The sequence below is a fragment of the Rhodofomes roseus genome (assembly GCF_022264815.1).
Source record: "Rhodofomes roseus strain CIRM-BRFM 1785 chromosome Unknown C8Q71scaffold_51, whole genome shotgun sequence".
NCBI classification, from domain to species: Eukaryota; Fungi; Basidiomycota; class Agaricomycetes; order Polyporales; family Fomitopsidaceae; genus Rhodofomes; species Rhodofomes roseus.
In genome coordinates, this window is record NW_025953007.1 from 32,808 (window position 1) to 54,981 (window position 22,174).

General features: G+C 55.5%; 4 protein-coding genes across 4 annotated transcripts; 1 reads left to right on the top strand and 3 right to left on the bottom strand.

Annotated features, from left to right (window-relative positions):
• Window positions 1-138: 138 nt before the first annotated feature.
• Window positions 139-1,001, bottom strand: C8Q71DRAFT_719172 (P-loop containing nucleoside triphosphate hydrolase protein; the record flags this gene model as incomplete). The annotated part of the gene is made up of 2 exons (XM_047921276.1): window positions 139-336; window positions 396-1,001. 2 exons carry the CDS (start codon window positions 999-1,001, stop codon window positions 139-141), a joined length of 804 nt encoding a protein of 267 aa, XP_047772321.1.
• Window positions 1,002-2,852: 1,851 nt separating this feature from the next.
• Window positions 2,853-3,673, bottom strand: C8Q71DRAFT_728529 (uncharacterized protein; the record flags this gene model as incomplete). Its single annotated transcript, XM_047921961.1, has 4 exons — window positions 2,853-3,026; window positions 3,096-3,130; window positions 3,245-3,458; window positions 3,518-3,673. 4 exons carry the CDS (start codon window positions 3,671-3,673, stop codon window positions 2,853-2,855), a joined length of 579 nt encoding a protein of 192 aa, XP_047772322.1.
• A 10,037-nt stretch (window positions 3,674-13,710) lies between these two features.
• Window positions 13,711-14,595, top strand: C8Q71DRAFT_863831 (uncharacterized protein; the record flags this gene model as incomplete). Its single annotated transcript, XM_047928240.1, has 2 exons — window positions 13,711-14,096; window positions 14,403-14,595. The coding sequence occupies 2 exons, from the start codon at window positions 13,711-13,713 to the stop codon at window positions 14,593-14,595; spliced, it is 579 nt and encodes a 192-aa protein (XP_047772323.1).
• A 5,653-nt stretch (window positions 14,596-20,248) lies between these two features.
• On the bottom strand, window positions 20,249-22,146 carry C8Q71DRAFT_728531 (uncharacterized protein; the record flags this gene model as incomplete). Its single annotated transcript, XM_047921962.1, has 8 exons — window positions 20,249-20,271; window positions 20,357-20,487; window positions 20,681-20,909; window positions 21,024-21,081; window positions 21,135-21,269; window positions 21,444-21,571; window positions 21,624-21,800; window positions 22,041-22,146. The coding sequence occupies 8 exons, from the start codon at window positions 22,144-22,146 to the stop codon at window positions 20,249-20,251; spliced, it is 987 nt and encodes a 328-aa protein (XP_047772324.1).
• Window positions 22,147-22,174: the final 28 nt, after the last annotated feature.

The following is a 22,174-nucleotide window of genomic DNA, read 5'->3' on the forward strand; positions in this document are numbered from 1 at the left end:
AGGATCCTACCCACATCAGCTTTGCCAGTGGCCCGCACGCAACACTCACCGATGCAGTGGATGTGCATCCCGATGTCAGGGCGGGAGTTGCCCTTGTTCCCTCAGTTGTTGCGCTCGTTGAGGAGCGGGAGGCCGTAGTTAACAACCATGTTCAACCTGCAGGATGTTGACCCCACGCGCGATCACACTCGTCGTGATGAGCACCTTCTCGCGGCCCTCGCGGAATGAGTCGATGATCGTGTCGCGCTCCGCCGTGTCCTTCGCGCTGTGCAGCGACGTGGCCCTGTGCCCCTGCGCCATCATCCGCTGCGTGATCTGGTCTGCTGTGTGCCGGTGCTGTGTGTGCGCTGTTAGCTGTGTACTCGTACTTCACACGGGCCACAATGCGTACGCACCTGACAGAAGATGATACTGTGCCCGACTGTGGGGAGCTCATAGAATTGCGTGAGCACCGTGTACTTGTGCTCCCCGCTCTTGCGGTCGAGGTAGAACTGGTGGATGCTGTCCACCGTGATCCCGTTCTTCTTCAGCTTGATCTTGTGTGCGTTCGGTGCGAGCTTGGACACGAAGTTCCGCACGTGGTCCGGGAATGCCGCCGGGAAGAGGACGGTGTTCAATGTAGACACCTGAATGACAATAGTAAGTGCATAGATCGTATATGAAGCCCCGAGTCCGTGATCTGGTAGCCCGGGAAGGGTCAGCCGCTCTACACCCAGGATGCGAGGCAGCCCAAGTGAACCTGGACTCGCAAGTCCTGAGCCAACCCTCTGCGTCTCTATCGTCCGTGAGCGTGCGCGCTGCTGGGCGCTTGTCGTCGCAGGTGGGATCGTCGACCTGGGAGACGATGCTGACGCAGGCGTAGACGCACTCGTCTGGGAGGACGCTGACGATGTCGACACGGGAGGTTCACGACCTGGCGCAGGTGCACAGGCTTCGGCGCGGCGGTCATGGTCGCGGTTGTGGTCGGCTCCTGAGTCCTTGATCGCCGGCAGTGTCGGCATCTGTCCATCGTTTGCAGGGTACGAGCGCGCAGGAGATGGCTGGAGTGGGTGCGCTGGAGACAGCGGATGCGGGCGTGCGCGTTTGACGTGGACAGGAGCAATGGGAGAGGGCAAGCGCGCGTAGCACGAGGGCAGAGGAGAGGCTGGAGGGTGGGGGTTCAAGGTACTCACTGGTGCCATCTCCTCCCTGCGAACCTCTCTACCCGTCCCCTTGCGATGGATGTTCCATGGGCTCGTTGGGGCTGGTTGACTGATTGACGCGTCTTGCGAGACGGTCTCACAGTCGCCAGTCGCGTTGTCCAAGTGCGCGGCACGCGGGCCGTCGGCCGCGGTTGCTCCTGCACGTATCGAGGCAACCTGTGTGTCGGACCTGTGGCTGGACCTCGGCCGTCCAAGTTGGGTGAGTGGCCTCCTGTCGAGGCCTTACCGTACGCGCCGACGCGTCGGGCTCGTCATCGCTCAGAGGGCACGGCAGCCCGACCTCGGGCCTTGAACTGAATACCGCGGAGCAGCTACCGGTACCAAGCGTGCGGTTTTGCACAGCTTGATACGCAACTTGCAGGCCGTTCGCTGGAGCAGAGCCGTAGGCGGTACCGTGGAAGGCGGGGCGCGATGGAGATGGGGTTCGAGGAGGGTCGGCGCGCGAGGGTGAACGTGCGAAGGGCGGAGCGAGCGTGACAGGCGGTGACAAGGGACATATGTGCGAGCGCGCCAAAGATGGCGGTAGGTGCGTGCGTTCGACGGGCACGCAAGGGCCGTGCAAGGGTGGAGTGAGGGCAGCGGGCACAGCCACGGAATGCATGTGCGTGGGCGGGTGCGGGCGCGCGCGTTCGAAGGGCGACACATCGCATTTGCGGGGCGCTGACGCGTCGGTCCGGAGCACGCCGGTTGGCAGTGGGGGCGGAGCACGCACGGCGAGCACAGGGAGATTGTCGACGGTGTCGGTGTGATGGACTCAGAACTTGGCAACGTCGGGATTGGCGTCGCAGACTCGGTGCTCAACTCTGTGATGGGAGTCACTGGCAGGCGACTCACATCTTCCTCCTCTGTGAACGGCGACTCGTCCACTAGGTCAGAGGAAGGATGTCTCAAACAATGTCAGGTATATCGGGGCTGGATGGAGTCGGTGGCTGCTCAATTGTGGAACAAACATCCGTGAGCGTTGGACCATGCTGTGAGTGCGACATTCTTGGTGCTTTGTCTGTCTGCGAAGACGCGACCTGCAAGAGCACGACACATCCGAGCGGTGAGCCAGGCCAGACGCGACGGCTCCCTGTTGTTGCTGTTGCCAGTCTGCACTAGCTACACAAACGCACCGCGCGCACGGCGTTAACGCACTGCCGTGGAACAAGCATGTTCTGCAGGTTTGTGCAGACCGATAACGTCAACATGATGGAGTTGCCAGCGCGAGCGAGCGGCGAGATGAGACATCCGGACAGGTGTAGGAGGGTGAGTAAAGGAGGGCAGAGGCAGCTCGGGTGTGGCGGTGGCACGATACGAACTTGTGTTCAGTCCATATTTGGCCAATACAGCCTCAACATTCGTATTATTTCGTGAACTGATGTTATAGAAATTCCTCCTAGCATGCCGAACGAAGGCGAGGAACACACTCGGCCGAGAGCAAACATGGTATATTAAAAGTGAGTGTCTGTGAAATGAAGTGATATTGTAGGGAGAACAGATTAGGAAGGGGCAATAGTGGGTACGAGGCGATGCAAGCATAAAATGGCATGAGTCGTTATGTCAGGAAAAAGCGATACATGTGAACCTGGCGAGCCATACTATGGAATCAATAGAATCCTCCATGGGGGGTGGCGATCGCAGTCAGTATGTCCTCGAGCAACCAGCTATCTATGGCGTCGATGAGCAAAGCTGGTCCATCAGGGGCACCAGAGCCAGATACCCTGTCAGGATTGTTCCTGAGTTGAAGCAAGTCTGCCAGCTGACAATACCCTGCTCCAGACAATACCTCTGAGTGTTCGTAGGACAGATGTAGTCGCTGTCGTTGTCACCGACAAAGGTGATCTAAAAGTGACGACACAAACAGGTCGTAAGCGAACATATTCACAATTTTGGATGATGTCATGCACGAACCTGGATGGGTTCACTGCTGACGATCGAATCAGAGCCTGTCACAGCGATCACAAGCATACGAGGTCGGAAGCTCAGAGAGTCAATCTCGCCCAGCTCAACCAGTTCAGACTCAAACAGGCCTGCAGCTCGCTTTCTCTCGAACGACGCACAACAAGGGATCCCAGTTCGCTGCAGGAAGCCCCTGAGAACATCGGCGAGCTTCATGGGACCTGAGTCGGCAGTTGGGATCAAACGAACTGGCAGCAAAACCGAGTGCTTGACGAGGATATCAAGGCTGTCTTGCAGCATGGCATACCCAGTGATTTGTGTTGAGTAGCTTTCAATGACGAGAGCAGCCGGTCCACCAGTGAATGCCTGTGCAGCCTGGAAGCAATCATCTCGCCTCAGAAGGCTACAAAGGATCGTAACATGGCTTGACAAACCTTGGACAGGGTAAGACCATCTGCACAGGGCAGGTTGAAGCCCAAAAGAAAGGCTCGTGTGTCTGCATGTGATACGACAGCATCGCTTCCTAGCAAGGCTCGATACAGCAGAATCGGGGCAAGGGCAGCATGACTTTTGGCATCCCGATTTTGCATAGTGGGCGACCTGCAGCACACTTCGTCAGAATCGCCACCAGAAATACCAGTTCTGCAAACAACGACTCACATCAATTCCAGCATAGACCTCAAGATGGTGTGCGAGTGGTGTGAGGTCGTCAGTTCGGCCCATGTTGTCTAGCTCAACGATTTTCGCAGCAAGACGAGGGTGGAAAGCTTCCATGACCTCCCTTGTGATTGCTGCAAACTCGCAGCCATTCAGGAGGTAGATGAGCCAAGCTCCATCAATACCTGGGACAGCCAGCCCATTGACAAGAGATATCCCTGTGATTGCTCCAAGAATTGCAAGTCGTTGTCTGCGAGATTGATCAAAGCTTCGCAAGGGAGGACAGGCGAGAACTTGTGATCTCTCGCCAAGTCGTGCTGTGAAAAATGACGACAGATATTGTTTGAAGCCAGCGAGTAGGATTGTGATAGTCTGTCCAAGCCATCTCCTGAGGATACTGCAATCGAGTGCCCATCTGAAAGAGCCTGTACCCTGTTCGAAGAGTGATGATCAGGCAGAGGTTCAATCACTTGATGGACAACTTACACTCAGAATGAACAATCTTTAGAGAGGATTTCTGTGAAATCATGGCCAGCTGCAGCCTGACCGAGCATGTCCTTGAAGACAACTGCACAGTGTGATGTATCAGTGCCCTGGACTTGCAGGTCAGGAGGGGCTTCGTCGCCAGAACAAGCAGCCCCGAAGACAGCATTCCTGAACTCTGCGAGCAACTGGCATGGCCGGGCAGGGCTGTATGGCCCCAGGGATGGCTCAAATAGAACCGACCATGTTGAACTAGGAAGGCACCTACCGGGCTGCCGGGTTCAATCACAGGCCGGACCGGTTCTATGGGAAGCTCCGGGTCCGTGATGTCATCTATGATGTCATCTGTGTGTTATCACATGGCTACGCCACTTACCTTGTATGTCGTGGGAACGTACTATACAGTAGCTTAGATAAGCGGTCTCCTCATGTATATAAGGACCCCAGTAGCATAGCTCAATCCCCAGTACCTTCAGTCGAAGTACTTGCGTGTGCATCAAGCATCAGCAACCTTTCAGGTAAGTTGTGAGGGCGCACCACTGTGTGGAGCTGCCTACTCAACAGGTTATGAGCCCTGGTCACTGCCTGAGTACTGCGCCTCACTGGCTGCGTCTCAGTGTGCGCACCAGCTTACCTGTGGCTTCGCCTTAGTGGCTTGAAGCCAGGGGGGGACTATGCGCGTACATTGCTGCAGGTCTTAGCGCAACTCTGTTGCTGCTACCCCCAGCACATGCACCATAGCGGTGGTTGCGCCTCTAAGGCTGCACTCGTCATTGAGTAGAGGGCTGACGACATCGTTGTCAGTATTCCCCATTTACCAAGTTTATCACTTCAAACCCTCTACCAATGGCCTCCAACACCCTCTTCACCGCTGTCCCCATCCTCGATGGCTCCAACTACCGCGCCTGGGCTGAATCCATGTCAGCCTTCCTCATGGCGCAGGAGGTCTGGATCATTGTCAATTCGACCTGGCCCCAGCCTACTCTGGACACAGAGAATCCCTCAGTCTACTACGAGTGGCTGCAGCGCGATCAGAAGGCACAGGGGTCGATCTGTCTTCGCCTGACGTCGTCCGTCAAGGCGGCTGTCAAGAATAAGACGACCAGCAAGGCCCTCTGGGACGAGCTGAAGGCGCTCTATGACAAGCAGACCCCCGCCGGTGTTTACAAGGAGTTTAGGACAGCGATCAATGCTCGGATCCCTCCGAATGAGCACCCAAACCCGATGTTCGCTAACATTGCAGCTGCGTTTGACAAGCTTGCGGGCGAAGGGATCGACATCCCCGCTTCATTGCGGGCGATGATAGCGCTAAATGCGCTGCCCTCCCGGTACGACACCGTCGTCACCACGATCCTCCAAGCCAAAGAGCTTACGGAGATGAAGATCGACTACGTCCGGGAGTCTGTCGTCATTGCCTACGAGCAAGGCGGCAAGCAGGCGTCATCTTCGCAGAGCGCGAAGAAGATCTCCGCCGTTAAGCGTAAGCACGGCAAACCAAACTTCAACCAGCAGCAGCAGCGCCAGGATGGCAGCAGCAGCAGCGGTGCGAAGGAAGGTCAAGGCAAGGGCAAAGGCAAGCAGCGCGGTAAACGCAGCGGCAAGCAAGTTAAGTCCCGCGCCAACCAAGGAGATCATACGGACCATGCGCATCTCGCCTCGCAGGCGTCAATAGCGGGTCCTACCACCTCCAAAGTCGTCGAGATAGCGCCTTCGGGCAGCAAGTCTCACACCGTCACCACCCGTCCCGCCAAAACCGGCCACAGCAAGAATGCTCACCGGTGGCTCAAGAGTGCCCTCGAGCTCGCCAAAGACATCGACGTCTCTGGCACCTCACAGCGTCTCACGACGTTGTCTGAGGTCGTTGACAATTCCGCTCGGATTGAGGAGTACCTCTCCGACTCGGAGTCAGAGTCTCGGGCGTCCAAACGCTCTCGTCATGGTTCTGAAGTAGGCCATGCGATCGACGCGATCATGGACGGGACGTACAACTCGTACGACGAGGACGAAGGTCCTACAACTCAGGATCCACTTGATTGGGGATCAGACGGTCAGTACGACATCGACAACGAGCTGGCTAACGCCGCCGGCTTAGGGGAGGACTTTGATGCTGGGTCAGTCCCTTCAGCTTCTATTCCCAAGCGACCTACTAACCCTGCGCTTCATACAGCCGCATGTAGTAGTAGACGCACTAGGTTTACTTTAAAGAGACGTAGTATTCGCAGTCGTAGTTGCAGTGTAACGAATGAATATATCAGTAGTTCGTTGCACAAATCAGTTGGTTGTCGGCATTTGCGCGATTTCGCTGCGTGCACCAAATGTAAGGGAAAAGCTAAGGCTTGGCATGAACCAGAGCCGGTTGAGTTGTCAGACTCCTGGATGTTGGACTCTGGAGCATCATTACATTTTTCCAACAATTTAGATGATTTTGCTGAGATTGAGGACCTCAGTGAGCCAATCGTCTTGTCGACCGCAAACGGCTCTGCCGTATGCACAAAGCGTGGGACAGTCTTCTTGAACTTCGAGAATGACGATGGTAGTCATACGACGACCAGATTATTCCCCGTTTATTACTTCCAAGGTCTTCATCAACGTCTCCTATCCATGGGAACGTTCCTCCGTGAAGGAATGACAGTGCGCAGTGGTGCGCAGCATGTCGACCTCTATGAACAAGGAGCGCGTGAACCACTATATGTGTTCAAGCCGCGGCACCCTAGTTCGACGATATTCGAAATACAGTCCTTGCCTTCACAGGACGCAATGAATATCCATCAGACGGTTTATTCCGTCGATTACCACACTATGCATCGCCGCCTAGGACATCCTTCTAAGGACGTACTACGGCAAGCACAGAAACACACCGAGGGTTTCCCACCTTCGATAGAGTTCCCTAGGGAGGATCCTATATGCCCAGGATGCACGGAAGGGAAAATGCATAACAAAGCATTTCCGCCATCTACGTTGAGAGCGACAGAGCCCTTCGAGCTGATTCACTCTGATGTGAAGTCGTTTCCCATCGACTCCTACCATAAGTATAGGTACTACATCCTGTACTATGATGACTACACTTCCAATGCGTGGACAGTGAATCTGCGCAACAAGAGTGCTGCGATCACGGCCACGCGCCAATTCTTAGCCATGGCCAAAAACCGGTACGGCAAGAAGGTTAAGAAGTGGATGTCAGATGCTGGGGGAGAATACAAGTCTGAAGCGTTCGACAAAATGCTGAAAGACGAGGGTATCCAGATCCTGCAAAGTTCGCCGCACACTCCTCAGGAGAATGGCAGAGCGGAGCGACTCAACAGGACGATAATGGACAAAGCTGAGGCCATGCGCCATGAAGCATGTCTACCTGAATCCTGGTGGGAATTTGCGGTTGAGCACGCTGTTCATCTCTACAACAGGACACCTGTCCGACGTCTCAAATGGCGTACCCCCTATGAGATGTTCAATGGCAAGGCTCCCAGCATCAAGCACCTAAGAATATTTGGGTGCAGCATATGTATTCATACCAGAAGATGTGCACCAGAATACACTATCTTGGAAATCTGAGTTAATGGTGTACCTCGGAGTTGCCCCTGGTGGGCATGGGGCGTGATTCATGCGCAGCCCTAATAATGTGCTTTACACTTCATCAAACACTCTGTTTGATGAACTCATGTTCCCCAAATGCCCGGACATGAAACGGCAAGGCAACACTAGGTTGCAATCTGCACCTAGACCTGACCAAGCGGGTCGCCAACCCACTTCTCAGGAGAATTATGATGATGATGACAATGATGTGTGCTTTTGAGTTCGGCTCCCTCCGTACAGGGTATGGAGGAAGGGTAGATTTTTAGTCAATGAAGGGTAGTGGTATTAGGTGTATGTGACGAGAGTATGTGAGAGCAAAATATGGAGAGTTCCTTCCGAGCCATTTGCCCAAGTTGAGAGCCTCCGAGTCCGAATCCTAGTCCGCGTCCGAGAGTGGGTCCTACGTGTCCTCTCCCGCTCCCTCTGCCCCGCTACTTATTCCCCTTCAGCCGAGCTCACGTGCCCCCTCCTCCTTCCCTCCTAGTCTGCCCCCTCCCTTCCCTCTCTTCCCGCTCCCGCCTTCTTCCCTATACCGATGGCTCAGCCCCCAAACCCCACCACTTCGTCCCACTCCGCTTGTTACCTCCGTCTTATCGAGGTTCTCTGATACAAAGGAATGTTTGAGCCTCGTTTCGACGTCGAGCACGCTACTGCCTGTGACGGATAGGCATCACTATGCCTGTCCAGTACGATAGATTATGAACCATCTAGTGTAGATAAGATTAGATCGTGCATGTACTTAGCCATCCGCCTTCCTTTTTGGGAAGCAACTGATCTTAACCCACTACTGCCACCTCGTACGCGTGCGAATCACCGCACCGTCCGAGTGTGGAGTCTTGTCTCTAGTCGAGAGTGCTCCTCGCACTCTGACGAACAGTGCGAGCTCCTCGCCGCGCTGAGGAGCACGGCTCCTCGCTGTCTCCTAAACCGGGCGGCTCCTCGCCAGCTCGTTGCCCTGGGCTCCTCGCCGTGGGCTCTCCTCGCAGGCTCCTCGCCAGCGTACGACTACAGCCGGCTCCTTGCCTTGCTGACGACAACAGCCGGCTCCTCGCCACGCTGACGACCCTCGACTAGGCTCCTCGCCCGTCTAGGAACTACCCTCGACTGGCTCCTCGCCCCGTCTAGGACTCACCCAACAGCACTGGCAGCAGTGCACCAAGGTCGCCCCTGGCCTATAGAGCCGTGAAGCCCGTTCACACCCCTGAACAAGGCCTCCCAGTTAGGCCGAGGTCTTACATTGGTGGACATTCAGGGAAACGGTCCACTTCCCTGCTCTATTACGGCCAGCTCATCATTCTATTTCCTGTCTAATCATTGCCATTCACTTCCTATCCTATCTGGTCCATTATAATGCCTTTGTCGACGTGGCTTCCCAGGTCCCAGTGGGATGCCCTGTCACCATTCCGTGAACTCGAGCGCGTGTTCCCGTCGAACAGCGCGCGCGAGTACAGCGCCCGCACCCTCTCCGCGACGAGCGCGCCTCGAGGCTACCCTCCACCCCTTTCCGCCACTCCCCGCGACTCGCCAGCTCCCGCCGAGCTCTCTGCCCTCGTCTGGAGACCCGTGGGAACTGAGCCAGCGCGTAAGCGCCGGAGCGCGTTGAACGCGCGGCCCTCGGTGCTCGCCTCTCGCGCCGACCACCTGCATCCATCCGCCTCGCACCCGGTCGCCCACTCGACGGTTCAAGGCACCACCACCCCGGCGGGCAGCCCTCAAGCGGAGTACCGAGCTGCGCGAAGCTGCCGCGCGCTCGGTACAGGTAGCTGCCCCGCCGTCACCGGCACAAGACCCGCGCGCGAGCATCCGCGCGCACTGCGCGACGGCGAACGCGATGCATCGACGCGCACGCTAGCGCACCGACCGGAGGCCCCTCACCCCGTACGGACGGCCGAGGCGCTGCGCAACTGCGAAAACGACGCACCGGCCGGTTCGACGCGCGCACGAGCAAACGCAGACGAAGGCCAGCGCGCCGCGCGTACGACCGGCGTGCCCCGCGCCTGCAAGACTGCCTCGCAGGACGTGTCAACGCGCACAGCCGCGCACCCCGGGGACGCGTCGACGCGCACGGCCATGCCCCGCAGGGACGCGCCGACGAGCGCGTGGACGACCCATCGCGAAGAGAAGGGCAAGGAGGTTGGCAGAGAGGGGAGGAGAGCCTGCTCGACTCTGGTGAGTACCCCAGTCCCTCACCCTCCATCCTCTCCACCTCCCCCGCGCTATGTGCCCTTGCCCTCGCCCTTGCCCGCCTCTGCTCGCTCGTTCGCGCTGCGGACCGACGCGCTCTCGACCGATCCGCGTGCGCTCCGCGAACGCGACCCGCCGGCTCCCTTCGGACACACCCGCCGTCTGCCGTCTCCCGCACCCCCGCACCCGCCGTCTCCTGCACGCTTGCACCCGCCGTCTCCCGCGTGTTCGCACCCGCCGTCTCCCGCGCGCTCGCACCCGCCGTCGTGCGTGCGCTTCGCGGTTCCGTCCGCCACCCTCGCTCGGCTCTCTGCACGCTCGCCCCTGCTCGACCTACCCTCTTCCTTCGAGCGCGCCCGCCGTCTGCCGCCTCCCTCGCGCTCGCACCTGCCCTCGCTCGCGCGTTTCGCGTTTGTACCCGCCGCACTCGCTCCTTCCTCGACGCTTCCGCCCGCCGCGCTCACCCCGTCCTCCGCACGCTCGCCCTCATTCCCGACCGACGCGCTCCCGATCGACGTGCCTGCGATCCGCGAATGCGTCGCACCGTCTTCCTTCAAATGCGCCCGCCGTCTGACGTCTCCCGTGCGCTCGCATCCGCCCTCGCTCGTGCGCTTCCCGGCTACGCACGCTTCGCCCTCGCTCGACGTCCACTCGACCGCCTACGGAACCACCCCGGCGAACGGCCCTCAAGCCATGTACCGAGCTGCGCGAGACCGCGCGCTCGGTACCAGAAGCTGCCCCGCCGTCACCGGCTCCGCTGGGCCCGAAGTCGAGCACCCGCGCGCGCTGCGCAACGGTGAGCCCGACGCGTCGACGTCTCCTGCGTCCTCGCGCCTGGGCTCGCGTCTGCGTTTTGCGGCTGCGCCTGCCTCCCTCGCTTCTCTCTCTACGGTGTCCCTACTACCCGACTCCGCTCCCGTTCCGAGCTGCTCGCACGCCGCTGTGCCCAGCCAGTGTCCCGACACTCCCCCGTCCTGCAACCATGCGCCTACCCCTGTGTCGTTACGCCGCCACTCGCCCGACGCGCGGCTGCCTTCACTTGACACGAGGTCTCTTCCCCAACGACAGGAAAACGGGCGAGAGTTTGGTGGCAAGACTCGCAATGGGCAAGTCCCCGCTGATGCGCTAGTACGTGAGGAACAGCCTGCGCGCGCTGTTTCACCGCACTTGCACGCGCGAGCTAAAGTGCGCGCGCACCACGAGCAGCAAATTCAAGCCGCTGCGCGACTCGACGAACGGGCTCAGGCCTACTGGCGAGCCTACGCATTCGCGCAACAAGAAAGCATGCCTGCGCGCGCCGCCTCACCGTCGCCCGTGCTCACCGCACGTTCACTCGCACTCGACGCACCCGAAGTCGGTGGACCAGCAGGCGGCTCAGAGGTCGTACGATTCCGCGCACCCCGCAGCTACCCTGCCGTCCCGAATATGCGGCGCTCGCGCTCGATGTGGTCAACTTCACTCGACGCGCCTGCACCATCGCTCGAGCACGACGGTTGCGTGCAAATTATCCCGACGGACGAGCCGCGTCCTTCGGTCGAAGCTGTGACCGCGATGCGATCCTACGGCCCCGGAAGCTTGCCTGGGGGGCACCCCTCTTGTTTTCACGAGCACACGGCACATCCGTCTACGGTAGATGCCCCAGCATCCCTCGAATCCGGCCGCGCCTCTCCGTGTTCCGTACGCCCGTGGTTGTCGGAAGACGTGTCCGTCGTCGGTACTCCCTTTCCCGGATCCACGTGTTTGCCCTCGCCGTCACACTTGTTGTCTCCAGCTGTTAGAGTTCGTGGGCCTGGAACCCTAGACTCGGGGGCCGGGCTGCCTGTGAACTCGACGCTTGGTGGTCGCGGCGCGACCAGGAAGGCGTTGTAGTGTCGTCGTGAGGTCGTGAGCGAGGCGAGGAGCTCCCGTTGGCGTCGTAGCAGGGCGAGGAGCGCTGCTGTTGTCGTAGCAGGGCGAGGAGCCGCGCCTAGAGGTGAGTCCTAGAACTGGCGAGGAGCCAGGTCGAGGGGGAGTCCTAGGCGAGGCGTGGAGCTCAAGCCGAGAAGGAGTGCTGAACGTACTCGGACGGCGCGGTGTCGCACACGGACGAGGTGGTGGTTCAGCAGTAAGAATGGATTACTTCCCAAAATGGAAGTCAAGTGGCTAGGTACATGGAGATAAGATGAGATGTACACTATCAGTTCATAATCTAATCTAATCAGTGAGCATAGTGATGCCCACCCATAACACCAGCATCAAATGTGCCCCCTCCTATGCGCTCTTCTGTGCCCTCGTCACCGCTCGGCCCGCCCTCACGCAACTGTGCCTCTCCGCTTTCTGTGCATCTGTCATCGCCTGACCTCGCATCCTGCAGTTCCGCATCCGCACTCGTCCCGCAACGCGAAAAGCTCGCCCAGTTCTGGGGCAGTTTCCTGCGGAAACCCTAGGTTCTGACAAGTGTGTGATTTGCCACGCCTTGTCTGGATCCTGGGGGGCAAGATCCTAAGTGCCTTGTATTGTCCCAGCCCACCCACCCTCTACCACGCCTCCTTTATCCTTACGCCCACCTCTTCTTGTTGGAATCTCGAGCCGAAACTCCCCACGGATCGTTCCGACTTGAGATTGGGGGGCAGTAGGGGGTAGGGGAGGATAGGCACCTAGGCTAGAGGGGCCTGCCGACCCTAGCCCGGGCAGGACGGCCACTCCCTGCGAGTAGGACAGCTTAGGATGGAATCCAAGCTGAAGGCTTAGCCATGGGACTGGAGCTCGGGATGCTGTACGAGTGGGAGAACACGGTACCAGCAGGACAGCTCAGTCTCTGTGCAGGACGGAGTCCAAGCCAGAAGCTTAGCTGGACTGGAGCTCAGTGGGTTGTGCGAGTGGATGAATGAGGTACGAGCTGGTGAGCCCAGTGCGCAGTGTGGTCTTGAAGAAGCGCAAGAGTGCGCGAATTGGGACCTTTTTCAAACTTTGCTTTTTCTGCTTTTTTCCGTATGTTTTCTCTTCCTTTTCTCATGCTCATGTCTACTCTACACCCCACATCCACACTATATGCTTCATAATGGGGGGCTCTGTGACGGATAGGCATCACTATGCCTGTCCAGTACGATAGATTATGAACCATCTAGTGTAGATAAGATTAGATCGTGCATGTACTTTGCCATCCGCCTTCCTTTTTGGGAAGCAACTGATCTTAACCCACTACTGCCACCTCGTACGCGTGCGAATCACCGCACCGTCCGAGTGTGGAGTCTTGTCTCTAGTCGAGAGTGCTCCTCGCACTCTGACGAACAGTGCGAGCTCCTCGCCGCGCTGAGGAGCACGGCTCCTCGCTGTCTCCTAAACCGGGCGGCTCCTCGCCAGCTCGTTGCCCTGGGCTCCTCGCCGTGGGCTCTCCTCGCAGGCTCCTCGCCAGCGTACGACTACAGCCGGCTCCTTGCCTTGCTGACGACAACAGCCGGCTCCTCGCCACGCTGACGACCCTCGACTAGGCTCCTCGCCCGTCTAGGAACTACCCTCGACTGGCTCCTCGCCCCGTCTAGGACTCACCCAACAGCACTGGCAGCAGTGCACCAAGGTCGCCCCTGGCCTATAGAGCCGTGAAGCCCGTTCACACCCCTGAACAAGGCCTCCCAGTTAGGCCGAGGTCTTACACTGCCTGGCTTGCCTGGGCTCATGGTGCTCGCTGGCTTGTGGTTCGTCAGCCTCTGTCGTCCTCTGTGTCCCTCCTAACCTGTCTGTGTTGCCCCAGCGGATGCTCTTCAAGTCCTACGCCCTAGTGATCACTCACGGCGATGCCCGCATCCCCCTTCCATCCGGTATCCCCAAGGTTTGCGAGCTTATTGAACACCTGGACCGCGTGTTCCTTAACCTCTGCTCCGAGCAGAACAAGGTGCCGCTCCTATATGCAACCATCCCTTGGTCCCCGGATCAGCTTCAGAGGGAACAAGCCGCTGCGGAAGAAGCCCGACCCCCTCCTCCTCCGTCATATAACAATCCTCCCCTCCACCTCTCCTCCCTCCGTGGTTTGACCGACAACTGGGACCGCCTGCTCGCCGCGACGGACCGTTCCTTGGATGTCCTCCACGTCGAACTTGGCCACCTCCACCGCGGCCTGGCTGAGGACCGGATCGACCAACTGTCCGTGATGCGCAAAGTAGTCTCCATCTCGGGCCGTCTAGAGGACATATGTGACGCGCGAGACCTCCCTCCTCCGTTAATTAATCCATGACTAGACCCTTACGAGTAGCATCTTCCTCCGACCGGGTTGTTCGCCCTGGTACCCATATATCCTGACATGTAACGGCTTGTGGGTTCAATGGATCTGACTTGTGACGTGCCCGAATGACCTCGTAAAATGTCCCGTTCCAAGCTTGTTGCCGCGGCCCAATTCTGGTCCCCCAGGCTAACGTCCTCGGCCTTCTCTGACTGTCCATCTTCCGGCAGTTCCGGCCTCAGCCTGTGGGCACCACCCACAATGATCATCCCTCTCATCACCTTCCAAAGGGAGCAGACAATGAGCGTGACGATGCTCAGGAGCAGCCTAGGGTGCCCAGTCCAGTTCCGCTGCCTCAACCTCCAGAAGAGCCAGCGCGCAATGATGCGCTGCGGTGCTCAGGGAGAGAGCGGAAGCCAGTAACCTGCCCAGGGAATGTCTATGGGGAGAAACAGACCCCCGTAGAAATATGCAAAGAGATCGAAAAGAAGGGGCAATGGAAAAAGATTGTCGGAGAAGAGCCGGGTAACTCCCGCTCTCAACCACAGTCAAGGCAGCAACCGGTTCCCAGACTTAGTTCTGCGCCTGATCCACAGCCAGACCAACCTTCTGAATCCTCTTCGGGCTCTGAGGACAACAAAGTCAAAGAGTTACTCATGGCACAACTATGCCGGGAAGGGGGAGTAGGATTGGTTAACATGCTGCTTGCAAAAGTGCTACCACTAGTTGACCAAGATTCTCTGAAGTCCAGCGTATGCAAATGGACATTCCGTGATATCTCGAAGCTACCTAAAGAGGAGCAAGAGAAGTGGAAAGCTGCGTGTCGCAAAGAGTTAGTGTGACGGGTAGGCAATACTATGCCAGCCCTAGTAGATTAGATTATGAACTGTCTAGTGTAGATTAGATTAGATTGTCTGTACTTAGCCATCCTCCTTCCATACTGGGAAGTAATCTATTCTGACACCTGAACTACCACATTGTCCGTGTGCAAACCCCGCGCTGTCTGAGTACGTTCAGCCCTTCTTGGCCTGCGCTCCTCACCACACCTAGGACCCATCCTAGACAAGGCTCCTCGCCTGCGTCCAGGACTCTCTTGACATGGCTCCTCACCCTCATCTAGGACATGCCCTCGGCCTGGCTCCTCGCCTGACCTAGGACACACTACGCCACGGCTAGGCTCCTTGCCTGGCTATGACTATAGCGGGAGCTCCTTGCCTCGCTCACGATGTCAAGACCTCACAACATTCTTTGCTGCCGCCCGCTCCTGGGAGGCCACCTCAATTGGCCTCTTGCCTCACAGATGCTCTCAGCACCAAATGCCTTCAGCACTGCACTCGAGCGTAATGGTTCACTCTCCAACCTGCGCATCAACCTCCGTGCTGATGCATTCCTCCTCTTGGCATAGAGGTGGACAGCGTCCTCCATGAGGTCCTGCTGGACCCAGATGTCTGCTGCGGCATCATAGAGGTTGGCAAGGGAGTACAGTTGCACCGAGAGTGACACTGGGGTTGTTTAAGGATCTCAAAGACCACCCTGCTATAAAGTCTGTTGCCAGATTGCTTATCCCTGATCCAGTATACACACAACTTTGTGGTCTCCTCCACCTTCACCAACATCAATGGCCGAGACTTTGCCCAAATTGTCACCAACTACTCCCCCTGCACAGTTTGTCATGGGACCAACATTTCCTACCATTGCACCATTGACTGTCCTCACTACTGCTGCCCCTGCTGCAATCACCGTCAGCCTGGGCATGTCAACTCCCTCTGCTCTGCCAATGAAGCCGAGGCTGCCACCTTCCCACCAGACCTCTGCTCTCTGACCAACCTCCTGAGAGGAGGAGTATTCACACAACCAGTGGCGGCCATGTGGACAATGTGTGTGGTGTCAACAGGAAAAGTGTTTCCTCTGCATTTGCTGGGTGTTTAGATGTACACCGAGCTATTACAGTTGTTCACGGGGAACATGCTGAGGTTCCAGATCAAGGGTTGGGTAGTAGAAGGTTGGGAAATATTTATAAGAATTTACTAAATTTATTAGAACAGAGATCTTGCCTAGACACAGTTCTGAGATAGTACTACTTCCAGGTGAAGTAGCACTCAGAGGATGATAGCACTTACTTATAGTGCTATTGGACAAACTACAAGCAAGCTAATGACTAGAGTAACAATCTACTAGATGAGGTCCCACACTGTGTGAGGTACTGCCTCAAATGGTAATTGCTGACTCAGACTTTCTCACACCAGCTGTATGAGAGTAAACTGGCTCTAAATTGCATGTCCCTGGCCTGCAAGATTGCATGGCCTTATATACAGGTTCTGAACTGCTTTGTCAGCAGCTGAATAAGGCATCTAGTAAGGTAGGATGTGTCAGATGCTGTATCCCACCAATCAGATCCCATCATGTGGTCTCTAGCTGCCCAATCAGCAAAATTGCTCCTTGTGATCTGATCTGAGTCTATTTGTCATCCTCCTAGTGTGCTGACTGAGCATATTACCAACTAGCTTACCAATCCTATCCCTTTGTGCTGATGAAGCATCAGAAACGACTCAGCCCTGCTGAGTATCAGCTTCTGAATCTAAGCACTCAGCTGACTTGTGGCTGAGTTCCAATCTGAATCTCTGTGGCTTCCCAAACATGTGCACGCTGTGCCACGTCACTTCAACCGCACACTCACACACGCATACACCCTACACGCCCAACCATTCTTACATCATCTTATGTCTGGAATTGCCACTGCCAACGTCTGGATTGTGTACATGTGCCGGTGTCTCCCACAGCTCCATGTGGATCTGCCACTCCATGCCATGTGGCCATTGTATGTCCAAGGTCTTCTTTTATCTCTTGAACTTCTTGGTTACTCATTTTTGTCCAGCATATTCCATGCCTCTAACGCAACGGCAGGGGCGAGAGCACGCTTCGTCGGACTGTAGGACAGCAGACGAAGACCTCAGATCGTGCTTGAGTAGCAGCAAGACTGTATATTTCAGGCATACCTGTAGGACAGCAGACGAAGACTACGTAGTATGTGAGCTACGGTATGCAGGGCAGAAACAGTAATCAAACTCACCCTCAGATCGTGCTCGAGTAGCAGCAAGACTGAGGGTGTCGAACGCGAGAGACCAGGTATATGTGAGCGAGCGTGAGCGAGGCACAAGGTACTGTAAGGAACAACAAATGCGCCATAAAAGGTAATGAATGTACGGGAGCGCACGGCGCGTGCGGCGGGATCGATGAGAGGGAAAGCGCATCACGCAGTAAGGCGCGGCGCACAAGGAAACAGATAACGTACGGGTATGTTAGATAGCCGGGGCCGGACGCTGCACGGATTGTCGTGCTCCAACAGCCTCTTGGCTCTTCAGATGTCCTGACTACCGGGAGTTTACACATGCCTGGATGAATGCCCAGGGCAACAGCATCATCATGCATACGTGCATCAAGGTGGTCTCAACTCGAGCAGACAATGGGACGGGGCCAGAGGAGGCATTGGCCGCTATCCAGTAGTTTGCTGAACATTGTACTCAGTGGGAGTGGGAACACGGCTACTGAGGGGTGCATGTATTTGTTCCTTGCTTTCCTTTTGTAGTCCCAATGCTATCATGCTTTCATTGCAATTCTGTCCTGAATTTACTTCTGATTTCTCGTCCCACAATGCGGACGTGTGACAGCGGACAGTGTAAGAGTTCGTGGGCTTGGAAACCTTGATTGGGGGGCCGGGCTGCCCATGAACCTAATGTTTGGTGGTCGCGGCACGACCGGGGAGAATGTTGTGAGATCTTGATGTTATTAGTGAGGCCAGGAGTTCCCGCTATAGTCATAGCTGGGCAAGAAGCCTAGCTGTGGTGTGGTGTGTCCTAGGTCAGGCGAGGAGCCCGGCTGAGAGCGTGTCCTGGACAAGGGCAAGGAGCCATGTCAAGAGAGTCCTGGACGCAGGCGAGGAGCCTTGTCTAGGATGGGTCCTAGGTGTGGTGAGGAGCGCAGGCCAAGAAGGGCTGAACGTACTCAGACAGCACGGGGTTCGCACACGGACAATGTGGTGGTTCAGTGTTAAGAGTAGCTTACTTCCCAATATGGAAGGAGGATGGCTAAGTACAGATGATCTAATCTTATCTACTAGGGCAGGCATAGTATTGCCTACCCGTCACAGACAGACTCTATGCCAGAAACCAATCTCTCATTGCATCCTGACCAACGGACTTCCTTCCTCCATACCTCCAAGCTAAACAAATCACACTCAAGAATGTGCACCAGTGGTACATCATCCTCCACGGTTGTATCAATGGTGCCTTTGCTAACCCCGCAAGGGCCCATGACATGACCCTGCATATATCCACTGCCCTCATCCGTGTCTACAAGGATCGCCTCGAAGCTCGTAATGCCCTGACCGAGCTCCATTACAAAGAGGAACCCTATATTGATCAGACCCAGCTCTATGGAGCCTGTCCTTCACCTCGTGAGTGACAAGAGAATAATGAGAGTCAACGCCCCAGTACCCCACACCTGTTACGCGAAGCGTGACACCTAGAGCACTAGCTCTCAATATAACCCTAAATGTAGGGACCTTAGGTTCTAATCGTCCTTGGATGGGGAGGATGGTCTGAGACACTGCTAAGTCCGTCTAGCAGGTCGAGTGGGGAGTTTCTGATATCCAAGGAGCTGGTGAAGCTTCAATAGATAACCAGGTTGAACTAAGGTTTGACCGCTACTGTATACAGGTCTTATATACATAGGGAGTTCAGGGCAGGCCCAGGATGGGTCACAACTACCTAGCCAATAGGAGCACAGGGGAGTGAGTCATGACGAGTCAGGGGCTGAGTCATAAACAATGAGTCAGGTATGAGTAAGGGACAAGTCACAATGAGTCATACTGAGTCAGAGATCACGTGAACTGCCCCGGGTTGGACCAGAGCAAACAGTGAAGAGGTCCAAAGATCATAAGCGTAACATCATGGGATTGGGCCCATGCTAGGATAGACAATAGTCAGGCAAAAATAGGGGAAAAAAATGTTGACATAACATCTGCAGAGTCGAGCAACTGTGATCCCTGAGTCAGTGGAGACAAGGTTCAATACCATAGACTCCGGCAAAGGCTGGAAGGATGACATGGGCAAAGTAGTCAGTTGGCAGAGAGGGATGTGGTCCATTCCTTTGACAGGCTCATAGACTGGTAGCGGGAGTGGATCAGCATCATGGGGAGGCTCGTTCTTGTTGACCTCTGAGGGGTTCGGGGTTTTGAGATTCAACCTAGTGGAGACGGGGGAGGTAGGTACAGCCCCAAGGACTGGGTGTGGGTGTTGTTACGTCAACGGTTGTTTTTCTCTATTTGTGCTCGACTGTTCTACTACCTTAACATGGGCCCAACCCCATGATGCTACGCTCCCAGTCTTCGGACTCCTTCCCTGTTCACTCCGGTCCAACCCAGGCAGTTCACGTGATCTCTGACTCAGTATGACTCATTGTGACTCGTCCCTTACTCATACCTGACTCATTGTTTATGACTCAGCCCCTGACTCGTCATGACTCACTCCCCTGTGCTCCTATTGGCTAGGTAGTTGTGACCCATCCTGGGCCTGCCCTGAACTCCCTATGTATATAAGACCTGTATACAGTAGCGGTCAAACCTTAGTTCAACCTGGTTATCTATTGAAGCTTCACCAGCTCCTTGGATATCAGAAACTCCCCACTCGACCTGCTAGACGGACTTAGCAGTGTCTCAGACCATCCTCCCCATCCAAGGACAATTAAAACCTAAGGTCCCTACATTTAGGGTTAGGTTGAGAGCTAGTGCTCTAGGTGTCATGCTTCACATACTAAGAGGGGGCGGGGGCAGTAGCAGTGGACACGGTTGTCAAAGTCAAAGGTGTGTCAGCCAGTGAGGCTTCAATGCATGCAAGTGTGCTCTTCAGCTCCTTCTGACCCACTCAAAGCTCTTTGACCTCAGTAGTCAACCCCTCAATGGAAACCCGTAGCCTGTACACTAGTGAGTCCATTGTCATCGGGGCTGGCTTGTCTGTCCAAATTATTGAGCCATCCTCTACCACCACCAGTGTAAGCCTCTCCTCCACGCGTAAGGTGTTCACTTCACGGAGAAGCGTACACCTGCCCAAGGAGTGCCTAGCCGCATCTATTGACTTTGTTAATGTTGTTGTTAGAAGTATTAGAAGTATCAAAAGTTAAAACTTACTGGGATCAAGCTCGAGACAGAATATGCAGACTTTAACTTGCTTGAAGTCCACTGTCTTGTCTTCCATCACGAATGACTTTTTGTCCTTCTCAAGCCACTCAGTGTCAAAGCCAGTACCACAGAGCCATAGACTGGTAAGGGAATGTTTCCCAGTCCAGGCCCACATGATCTTGCTGGGTATCTGGTCATTAGACCCCATTACCACTCTAACATAGGGTTTAAGCTTGGGTTCTGTCCCAGTAAAACCAGGGGGCACTTGCACTTCCCACAGAAACTTTGCCAAAATTCCATCTCATATGAGGGGGCAGTAATTCTGTAGCACACCTAAACACAATGTAGTCGTTGAAGGGGGCAGCAATGGTATACAGCTTCTTACTGTACCTAGGGTGCCACTTAACATCATCCCCAGACACCAGGAGTGTACATCCCAAGTGAATGGTGATGACATCAGTGTTATCATGGCACCCCAGTAGCTGAAGGGCAAAGCCCTCCAGTGCATTCCACTTTGCTTCCCCTACAATGACATTGGGGCAAACGAACATGACATAGATACCTATAACATGAGTTAGAAGGGTATGTGTAGACACGGGCTTGTCTTCACTCAGGTTTGACAGTTGACCCACAGGCAGGTACAAGTCAGTTACTTCTGCAACCTCCTTGCCCCTACCCTTAGACAAGGTCAACACCTCATCTTTCAATGAGGTTGTAGCCTCCCCTGTACCCTGCTATAAAGACTTGCAAGTATCATAAGAGAAACAATAAGAAAGAATTAACTTACCTCCTCAACAGCACTCTCGGGCTCCACCTTGACTTCTTCAGTTTTCTTACCCTTACTCTGCTTAGCCTTCTTGGCAGGCATCATGGTAGGGGCGGAGTCGGCAGACTTTGCACTGCTGGATTGTGTTTGGGCAGGCTTAAGACAGAAGACACAGACTTCAACTTGTTTGAAGTCCACAGTGTTACCTTTGCTCACAACAAACAAATGCACTTCCTGCTCAAGCCATGCATTGTCAAAGCCAGAACCACACAGCCATCAACTGGCAAAGATGTGTTTACCAGTCCAGGCCCTCATGATCCTGCTGCATACCTGTTCAGTAGGCGCCTTTACTGACTTAGCATATGGTCTGAGCTCTGCTTCTGACATGGTAAAGCCGGGGGGGCACTTGCACCTCCCATAAAGACTTCCATCCCATAGGCAGTAATCCCATAGCACACCTGAACACAATATAGTCATTGAAGGGGGTGGGAACAATATACAGCTTCTTACTGTACTTGGGGTGCCACTTGATATCCTCACCAGACACAAGGAGCATGTGCCCTGAGCAAATAATGGTGATGTCAGTGTTGTCACAGCACCCCAATAACTGAAGGGCAACACCCTCCAGCATGTTCCACTTTGCCACCCCTACCATAACATGGGGGTGAACAAACACGATGTAGATGCCTACAACATGAGTCAGTGAATCTACCCACTAGATAAGCCCATTATGTACCATCATTGTGCAGTGGACAAGGGCTTGGTCTTGCTCAGGTTTGACAATCAACCAATGGATAGGTACAAATCAGTTACCACAGCAACCTTTGAGTCCTTGCCCTTGCCCTTCAACAAGGTCAACCGCCTCCCCTGCACTCTGCTATGAAAGACCTGTAAGTATTGTAAAAGAGATTATAAAAAAGAATTTACTAATCTCCTCAACAGCATCCTTGAGCTCCACCTCTGCTTCTGCAGCCTTCTTATCCTTCTTGTGCTTCTCCTTCTTGACAGGATTAACAGCAGGGACAGAGGTCATGGACTTGTTGCTGCAGATCACATTTTGG